The following is a 9,915-nucleotide window of genomic DNA, read 5'->3' as shown; positions in this document are numbered from 1 at the left end:
GACACAGGCGGTGAAGTGAGGCTCTGAGAGGGGGCATAGGGACAGGCACAGGACTTAGGTCTGAGTTCTTGGGCCGTCCCTGGGTTCTGTACCTCCCACCGCTTCATTCCCCAGCTTCTCCCCCAGCCCAGGGCCCCACCATCCACATCTTGCCACTCACCAAGCCATGCAGTTTCCAGGCACCTGTCCAGTGGTGTCACCCACAATGCAACAGTCTCCCCTTCTTCACCTCCCCTGCGGGGACCAGGCCTCCCAAGTCTGATAGGGAATCAGAAGTAAAGGGAAGCAGGGAGCTTGTCGGAGAATCCTGGGCTCCCATGAGGCAGAGAGAGGGTGGCTCTTGGAGTGGACTGGGAGAGGGCAGGGCTGTCCGCTGGGGGTTTGGAGTGGGCATCCAGGGCACCCTGCATGAATGAGGATCAGAGCCAGAACCCTAACCAGAGCAGACCTGAGTGCACAGAAGCTGTTGGGAACTTTTCTGCCTTCTAAATATTTAGACAGCGAGATGGATAGGCAAAGCGAGGGCCAGACCAGGCCACCCAGGTCACCGGATATTTTGAGAGAACTGTTCTTTTTATGCTCCAGGATAATTGTTTCCTCTCCCTCTCTCCCTCCTCCCACAGCCCATCGTGGCCACCCCGAAGGAGGAGAAATAGCAGCTGATCACCCCCCTGAATCCAGGGGGTCAACATTCTGGCCGGCTGGGCTCCAGGATCCAGCTCTGGGCTTGTCCACCCGCAGCCACCGGTCAAGTCCCTGAATTTCTGGCTGCTGCTCTCGGAAGACAGGGCAGGAGATCACGGGGCAGATGTCAGCAGAGGGAGCAGGCTGTCTCGGACCCCACTTTGGACGGTGTTCCCACGGTGCTGCTGGATGGCTGTAGGACAGGCAAGGGTGCCCCCTGCCCCTTGCCCCAGGCTGACGAATGCACCCAGCTCCCATCCTTCCCCCCAAGAGCAGTGGGGACCCTTGAGCCCTTCCTCCCCGAGGCCGGCTGGGAGAGGGACGTCTGCAAGTCGCCCGGGCCAGGCCTCAGGCACAAGCAACAGAACCAGAGCTTGAGCCGCTGGAAGACGGCCTTGCGGAAAAGGATGAAGACCCAGGGATCCAGGATGGGGTTGAAGGCATTGAAACGGAAAGCGAGGAGGTCCCCCATCTCACTGCTGTCCGGGGCGATGGCCTGGGTGAAGCCGTGGATCTGAGGGCAGAGTGAGGGTGTCAAGCAGCACCCACAAGTCCTCTGCCCCCACCCACGCCCCACCCTCGATCCCCTCCCCCCTGCTCACTGGCAGAAACAAGGGAGGGGTGGCCTGTCGGAAGGGGAAGGAAATAAGATAAGATGAAAACTAATAAACAAGTGCATCTGGGGAGCAGAGGGAGAGGAAGCCCCAGGAGACAGCCAGCAAAGCCCTAGAGGGAGAGAGATGGGGCGGTAGGGCTGGGTCCCAGGGCTGTGTCTGTGTGTGTCCAGTTTCTGAGTCCTCTGTAACCCCCCAAAGGTTTGACGACCCTCAGATCTAGCCCAGCCTTTGCGTTTTACAGAAAGAGAAACCGAGGCCCAGAGTATAGACAGGATGACTGGGTGCCACGGGACCAGGGTTGGCCCCGCTGCAATTTGGGAGGGGCAGGGCAGGAGTTCCTGCAGGAAAGGGGCGAGGCCAGGAGATGCCAAGGGCAGACCCATGGGTGGGGCTGGGGAAGTGGGGAGCACGGTGGCAGGGAGATAAGACTCTGGCATCAGAGGAGCCCAGGGTGCAGACCTGCCTCTGTGTGATCATGGGCAAAAGACATCATCACCTGTCCTCTGTAAAAATGGTGACAGGGCAGAGACTTCGTCACATTTCTTGCTAAATGCTTGTGGAATAGATGCATAAGATCATTTTGGAGATTATCGGAGAAAGGATTTCTAAACCACTGAGCACAGGGTGGACAGAGAGCAATGAATGGCGGACCTTATTATCATTGTAGAAGGAGAAGGTTGGTGGGGGGTGGAATTGGTAGGGTTGGGGGGCTAGAGATGTGGAAGGGGGAGACAAGGGTCAGAAGGGGTCAAATGGGGCAGAAGCAAATGGGGAGACTTCTCCAGCAAGTTGGGAGTTGTTTGACCCTGGACAAAGCTTCTCATCTCTTCGGGTCTCAGTTTCCCCATGTGTGAAATGGGTACAAACGATGGAGGACGGCGCTGGGCTCTGCCTTCCTCCCCACCGCCCACCCCGATCTGCCGAGGGGACTCACCGTGAGAGGCAGGGAGCACACGGCCATGATGCCCGTCATGAGGGCCAGCAGAATCAGGTGGTCAACCTCGTCTTCGCCCGCCCGGGGGCTGGGGACCAGCGAGCCGTGGTGGCGCCTCTGCTGGCGGTACATGCGGCAGAGGCTGAGGGTGACCGAGCCGTTGCAGAGGAAGATGGTGGCCACCAGCAGGGCCACGAGGCTGGCGTAGGCCAGCGAGAATGCGCAGCCGCCCAGCTCGGACGAGCGCATACGGATGAAGCACCAGCTGCCCGGGCAGTACTGCTGGTGTTGGCCCAGGCCCAGCAGGGGCAGCGAGCAGAAGACGGCGCAGAAGGCGTAGATGGCGGGCAGCGCCAGGCGGGCGCGGCGCGGCCCGTCCAGCCGGGCGTAGAGGTAGGGGTGGCTGAGCGCCAGGCAGCGCTCCACGGCCATGGCGAAGAGGATGAGCGTGGAGGCCAGGCCGAAGAAGGTCATGGCGAAGGCGAAGGCATCGCACAGCGCCGGGCGGCCCCGGGCCAGGCCCAGCAGCGAGCTGTTGCGGGCGTAGGCCGCGAACACCACCGGACTCAGGAAGCACGTGCCCAGCAGGTCGGTGACCGCCAGCCCGGTGACCAGCACCGCGAAGGCCGAGGGGCGTGACCGTCGCCGCGCTCCCAAGATGCCCAGCGCCAGCCCGTTGCCCACCACGCCCGCCACGAACATCAGGGCGCTGGTGGCCGGGCCCACCGAGTCCCGCACGTACGTGAGGTTCTGGCACGAGTCCGCCATCCCCGGCCTCCGGCGGCCGCCCGGGCCGGAGGGGTCCCCGGGGTGGGAGGTGGCGACGGAGGGGAGCCGCGCCGGGTCCGGCCCTGCGACGCCCACCACCGCGCTCCCCTCCCCGTGGTCCTCGCTGCAGTTGGAGGTCGGGGGGAGGGAGGGTCCCAGTCAACCCACCGCAATTCTTGTGCGACTGTTTCTCTCCCCTCTGTCTTCCCCAGGCTCTGGTACTCTCTCTCTCTCTTTCCCCTATTTCTTTCCTTCCCTACATCTGTCTCTCTGTCTAGTCTTTTCCTCTTCAAGCCCCTAGTTCTTTCCTTCTCTGTCTCTGTCTCTTGCTGTGTCTCTGTCTCTGTCTCCTCCCTGGTCCACCCCCTCTGCCTCCCTCCCTCCCTCCCTCTCTCCTGACAGCCGTCTATTCCCTTCTCCGCGTTTCTGCTTTCCCAGCCCCTCCTCACTGCCTGCGGTCTCTCTCAGCTCCTCCTCTGTCCCCTCGCTCCTTCTCCGGGGTCGTGCTCGCTGGGTCCCTCTCCGAGTGTCAGCTTCCCCCTCCTCCCCTCCCTCCTCCCTCCCTTTCTACTCATCTTGCCTGCTCACCCCGGCTTTTTCATTTCCTCTCTCTGCCCCACGTTCCCCCGCCTCTGCTTTCCCCAGAGGGCCCTGGCCTCCGTCCGCCTTCCCTGGCACGCTCCCTCCATGCCCTCTCCCCAAGACATCCGTCTCCCGCCTCCCCCTCCCCCTCCCCGTGTCCCCTCACGGTCCCCATCACCGAGCCACCTGCCACCTCGCACACTCAGGACTCTGCCAGCGTTCTTCCCTTCCCAGCGCCGGCCGGGTGGGGATCACCCGAGTCATCATCACCCTGGAGTTGGGAGCTTGCCAGCAGGGACGCGGGCGGGACCTGAGGGGCACAGCCGACCAGTCTGCAAGGCTGTCTGGGGTGGCTTCTGGCATCTATTCTGGGCTCAGGCCCCACGGGGTTAGAACATTGCCCAAGGATTGAGAAATGACCAGGAAATTCCTGCCTGATGTAGTGTTTTCCAGGCAAAACTGAGCTTGCTTTTCCCTGGACACAGTTCACTCCTTCCATGAGCCCTGGGGGGGTGGGGGGCGGGGGGGGGAGAGGAGAGACTTGGCATCTGCTGGTACGGGACCAGCCCCCACCCCATCCCGCCAGGATTTCCACTGCTCAGCATCAAAGGGGAGCACCCTCCTGCCCTCTTGCCTCTCACACTAGCACTCCCAGGCCTCAGGCCAAGCTCTGGTGACCTTGACTTCAAAGAATAATATTTTAGCCACAGACAGCCGTCCAGGGCTCCAGTACTGCTGTTCCTTAATTCCTCCCACTCCTCTACAAACACACCACCAGCGCAGAGCCGCCACCCTCCAGCCAGTGTGAGCAGCCTGTGTGTCCCAGACGCCAGCACAGCGGTCACCAGTCCCTGTTGCCACTGAGCCTGTGGCTTTCCATGCAGCCTCCCAACCCATAAGGGCCACATGGGACCTCAGAGACCTTCTCAGACACCTCTTAGTTTTCAGGGAGTCAGTCTAAGTGCAGAGATGACAAATTCAAGCTCTCACTCCATTTGACTGGAGTTTCTGTCCCAGTTCGACCACCCCCTTGCTATGGGATAGTCCCAGGCCAGGATGAGAAGCCAGTGGACCTCAGTTTCTTAATCTGTACAATGGGCTTCGTGGGCCTGGTGGCCAACCATGGCCAGTGGCCCATCCCAGACCCCCCTTTGGAACAAGGAGAGAGCCTGTGTACGTACTGTATCCCAGCCAAGGCCAGGAAGGATGATCCTGACCCCAAGGACTGGACGTGGGGCAGCTACAGACTTCCCCTCTCCGTCGCCATGCCACCCCTGCTTCCGTGACCACAATCCCCTCCCCCCTCCCCCTCCTCCATCTCCCTATCACCCACGCCCAGCTGGTACCCCCAGCTTCCGCCAGGATGGATGCCCCAGCTCCAGCCACACCAGGGGCTCCGAGAAGGACCCTTCAGCCCCACTCTGAGGGTGCCTGTGTGTGTGTGTCTCAGGCATCCTGGCCACGTGGTACCGCCCTCACTCTCTGCGATCCCAGGCGGAGCAGAGGGAACTCAGGAAGTTCTATCATATTAATGATGATGCCTGGCAGGCTCGCGTCCTGTCTCTGCATCAGGGATGTTGCAGGAGTGCCAGGGGAGTTGGGGGTGGAGCTCTGGTTCCTGGAACTTCCCTCCTACTGGCTTCCTGCCCCCACCGGCACTGCTGAACGTTCAGGAAGTCCACGCTGCTCCCATGCCCATCGGGGCCTCAGACAGGCGCCTCCCCCAGGCCTCAGTTTCCCCACCTTTGCCGCTGGGGGCCGGGAGCCCTGGCGACCCTGGCATCAGTTCTGTGCTCCAGAGCAGGCAGGAGAGGTGGCAAATGTAACTCACTCCTAAGGAGAGGACTAAGGGTCCCTGGGGTCCATGCCAGTGTTGGACACGCTCACGCCACGACAAGGGCACAAAGCGTTCCCCTTCCACCGGGGTGCCCTGGGGTGAGAGGTCACCCCAGCTGGGCTGGGCTGGGGGTGGGGTGACTTCTGGGGCGGGAAGAGCTGTGGGAAGGAACTGCTCTGGATGGGTGAGTCAGCACCCTCCCCCTGCCACAAGTCAGGCCTCCCCAGAGGGACCCTGGGGCAGCGCCACAGAAGAGAGAGGACAGCCCAGAGACAACTGGAAATGGACGCACAGCACTGGGAGCGGGGGAAGAACGGGTACCTGGGAGGGGGTGTGCTAGGGACTGTGGATGTGTGAACTTCATGTGTGGGTTTGTGTGACCTAAGCGAGCATCGTATCAGCATAGTGAGTGTGGTGTGTGTGTGTGTGTGTGTGTGTGTGTGTGTGTGTGTGTGTGTCAGTGGAGGGCATTCTTTCCTCTAAGGTCTCTTTGTGCACTGTGTTTACTGGTGCGTCCACGCGTGTCTGTTTATTGGGGCCCACCTGTTTCTTTATGGCTGTGTTGGCCCACGTGGGTCTCTAAGCCTCGATGTTCGTCATCACATGGCTGCCATGCCCTTGGGATGTTGTTGGAAGGTTAGAGACGGAGTTCACTCTGCCTGCCTCTAGGAAGTCCTCAAACAGCTACCGTTGGTGTTGTTATTCAGCGAACCCTAACCCACTCACCGTGGGTCAAGGGCTGGGGGCGCAGAGGGCCTCAGAGGGCACCATCTGATGGGCGCGCGGTCCCAAGTGGCGTGCAACAAGTGATGGGAGAGGAAGGTCATAGCTGGAGCCTGGGCAGGCCCTCAGCTGAGTCATTCCATCTAGGTGGGTGTGCTCAAGGGGGCAGGCACCAACCAGGCCAGGAAATGGGACAGGGATGGGCTCTTCCACACCTGCCGGCCAGTGCCTCCTGCTGCCTTACCAGGTCTGCCTGACCTAAGATGCCAGCCCACCCTGCGCCCGACCCTCTCCTGGCTCCCTGGTTTCCGTCCTTCTGGTCCTGCCCTGGGAGGAAGCTGGCCTCACCGCGTACCCCACACACACGCCACCAGCTGCTCACGCCTGCCAGGCCCGCCTGTCGCCTGTGCCCGCTCACTGCTGTGAGAAGCCTCTGTGTGTCCATCCTGACCCATCCTTCCGTAGCAGGTCCCAGCCGCCCCAGCTAGAGGCCAATTTTCTCTGCCCACCGCCCTTTTCTCCACCACCAGTGGGTCCTTGCCTACCTACTGGCCGCTGTTTCCCTCTCCGGCTCCTGGTGTCCCTGCTCTGTCGCTCCTTTCCCACCTTTGCCTGGGCCGTGCACCTCACCTGAGGTCCCCTCACTTCTGTCCTTCAAGGCCCCCTTTGAACCCCTCCAGCACCTCCTGAAGTCATCCATCGACTTCTCCCACTCCATCCTCAAACCCCGACTGACCAGGTGACATCACTTCTCCATGCCGCTCTTCCATGTCTGTAAAATGGGGGTAAACAGAGTCTTTTGGGGGCTACCGTGAGAATTACGGGAGATGGGGCTTGTGAAACCGGACTCCCAGTAAGTGATGGCCATGATTCTGGATCCTTCTGGCTCTGGGCTGCCCCACCCCTTACCCCCGGCCCCTCAGTGCCAAGCACATGGGTGGGGTGTGGAAGGAGGACAGCTGGGTGGGGCAGCCCCCAGCCCTGGGGTTTGGGGTGAAATGGGAGAGAACTGCTGGGCGCAAGCACTACCCCAGGCCTTCACCTCTCTGCCTCTTGGCCTGGCTCTGCCTCCAGCCTGGGCCTGACCCCAGAGCTGACTTCAGAGCTGGGGGTGGCAGGATAGAGCAGCGGGTAACCAGAAGCGGATGCTACGGAGTCCTACCCGCTAATGACGTTATCTGGTTTGCAGGCTGGTCACCCAGGACCTGCTCTGGCGTCTCCCTTCTGGCTTCTCCTCCCTCCCAGCCTCAGTCTGGGTGCAGGCTCACCCAGCCCCCCTCCTTCTCCAGGCAGACATTTCCTCCCACTCCCGGCCCCCCATCAGGTCAGCCAGCCCCACTTGCTTCTCCCCAGCTTCCATTCCCCCAGACCAGTTCCAAGGTCCCAGGGCTCAAAGGATCTAAATCCCAACAGTCCAGGCTCAAGAAATCCTTACACTCCTGAAGTGCCGAGCTCTGGAATCCTAGCCCGACAAGGGCGCTGGACCCCAGCATCCTGGCCCCGCACTGGTCAAAGACTCCAGAATCCCAGCCCTCCAAGTTCCTGGGATTCTAGATTCCTTTGCATTTCGGGTTCTAAGATGCAAGGATGCTGGGTCTGTGAAATTCCAGAATCCTTCTGGCAACTTCCCTCCCAGCATCCCTCCTCCCCCCACTCCCCACCCTGAGCTCATCCTTGGCTCTCTCTGTCCCCCATCTCCCCCGGGGCTCCCACAGACATGATGCAACCAGACCAGAGCCGGCTGAGAGGTAGGAGACAGGAGGGAGATATAATTACAGCTTCTCTTGCCTCAATTCAACAGGAAGCTCAGAGTTGGGACCCAGGGGACCCTAATCCAATGTGAATAATGGAGCACTTGCCAGACACAGGCACAGTCCCTCTCTGGGCAGCGGAGGCCCAGTGAGCCACCTTCATCCAGATCCAGGGTGCAGTCTCAAGATGAGAGAGTGAGGAGAGGGGAGAGGTTGCAAACTCAGTGGCCCTTGGACCAACCAGGTAAAATAATTAACCAAACCCACAGGTCACCCAGTCTGCATTTCTTTTTTTCTTTTTTTAAAATTTATTTATTTATTGTTGGCTGCGTTGGGTCTTCGTTGCTGCACTTGGGCTTTCTCTAGTTGCAGCGAGCGGGGGCTACTCTTCGTTGCGGTGCACGGGCTTCTCATTGCGGTGGCTTCTCTTGTTGCGGAGCACAGGCTCTAGGCGCGGGGGCTTCAGTGGCACGCGGGCTCAGTAGTTGTGTCTCGCGGGCTCTAGTAAGCACAGGCTCAGTAGTTGTGGCGCACGGGCTTAGTTGCTGCTCCGCGGCACGTGGGATCTTCCTGGACCAGGGCTGGAATGCATGTCCCCTGCATCGGCAGGTGGATTCTTAACCGCTGTACCACCAGGGAAGTCCAGTCTGCATTTCTTTATTTTCAACAGAGACATGGGTTCAAGATATTTTACGTTTCTCTTCATTCCTCTGTAAGAAGCCCTTGGCACAGGCTCTGTGATAGATAGTAACTGACTCTCAGCCTCCTTAACTGGGAGACAATGGGGTATGGTGGGGACTTTGGCAAACTAGAAGGCCCAGGGCCCATCTCATAGCCTCTGGTCACCCTGCAGGGTTGTGCAGGTCTGAGGTCACCAGCCCTTCCAAATGGAAGAAGCCAGAAATATGGATTTTTATGTGAAGTACTCCTATCTAACTGCAGGCTATATAGGTCCTGCAGACCACCAATGTGTGAAGTGGTAAACACAGGACAGGAACCAGGGCTGTCACAGTCACCTGTGTCCAGAACAAAGGAAATCGGGAGGCATGCATACACTAATTTGTCTCCCGTAGCCACACATCTCTCTTCTCTGGGTCCCCAAGTTTTTGTGTTTGTTTTTTCGGGGGTTGTTTTGGCCACACCCCGTGGCATGCGGGATCTTAGTTCCCCCAAGGAGGGATCGAACCCGTGACCCCTGCAGTGGAAGCACAGAGTCCTAACCACAGGACCGCTAGGGAAGTTCCCTGGGTCCCCAAGTTTTATTATTACCATGTCCCAGCTCAGATGTTCCCTCCTCCAGGAAGCCCTCCCTGACCTTCAAGCTGAGTCAGGCATTCCCTCTGAATTCCCCCATCCCAGCCTTGCCCACTCTGAATCATCACTATCTGGGGACAGGTCTGTCTTTCCCACTGGATTCTGAGCCCCAGAAGCCCAGGGCCAGGACTGTCTCAGTCATGACCGTGTCCCCAGTTTCAAACAGCACACGGCCAGGAGTGTTTGGAATAATGAATAAATGAACAGAGAAAAGTTCAGTGCTTAAGGAGAGGGGGGCCTGTGTCAGGGACTAACCAGATGTGGAAAAAGGGGGTGGAATCATTCAGGGGATGAGAAAGGTGGACACTGGGGATTCTAAGAACCTCCAACTCAGGAGGGAGGAGAGAAGAGAGGCCAGCTGAGAGGTTCAGGTAGCGCTGGAGTCCAGTCTTCACCCCATTATCTCCTAGCCACCTTTGGCTCAGTTTCCTCATCTGTAAAATGGGTGTCATACAAGTAGCCAGCTGCTTTCTGAGGCTGCTGGGTCGATTAAATAAGTTCAGGATCGCGGAACACTCTGTGGAGGCCAGAGCCAGGAGCGCTCATTTCCTCCCCTAACCCCTCCGCATCCACAAACCCCGCATAACCTCACGCCCCGCCAGACACTCCACACACACTCAGAAGGGGTGAGACGGGACACCGGCTCCCCTACGGTGGCCCCAAGCTCTGCGCGTGCCTCAGTTTCCCCGAAAGCACAGGCACCAC

At 59.6% G+C, this 9,915-nt stretch overlaps 1 protein-coding gene across 1 annotated transcript; it reads right to left on the bottom strand.

Annotated features, from left to right (window-relative positions):
- Positions 1 to 648: 648 nt before the first annotated feature.
- PTGIR (prostaglandin I2 receptor) lies at positions 649 to 3,234 on the bottom strand. The gene is made up of 2 exons (XM_060131570.1): positions 2,236 to 3,234; positions 649 to 1,198 (listed from the first exon to the last, which is right to left on the bottom strand). Exons 1-2 carry the CDS (start codon positions 3,001 to 3,003, stop codon positions 812 to 814), a joined length of 1,155 nt encoding a protein of 384 aa, XP_059987553.1. The 5' UTR covers positions 3,004 to 3,234; the 3' UTR covers positions 649 to 811.
- Positions 3,235 to 9,915: the final 6,681 nt, after the last annotated feature.

This window comes from Lagenorhynchus albirostris, chromosome 19 (assembly GCF_949774975.1).
Source record: "Lagenorhynchus albirostris chromosome 19, mLagAlb1.1, whole genome shotgun sequence".
Lineage (NCBI taxonomy): Eukaryota > Metazoa > Chordata > Mammalia > Artiodactyla > Delphinidae > Lagenorhynchus > Lagenorhynchus albirostris.
The sequence above is the reverse complement of the archived record's forward strand: the minus strand, read 5'-3'. Positions and strand labels throughout refer to the sequence as shown.

What these genes read in the sequence shown, in the direction of transcription:
- PTGIR (XM_060131570.1), bottom strand. Translation starts at nt 3,003, where the DNA reads ATGGCGGACTCGTGCCAGAACCTCACGTACGTGCGGGACTCGGTGGGC. An exon ending in TGTGCTCCCTGCCTCTCACG is followed by an intron (nt 1,199 to 2,235) that starts GTGAGTCCCCTC and finishes CTCTGCCCTCAG; the next exon opens with ATCCACGGCTTCACCCAGGC.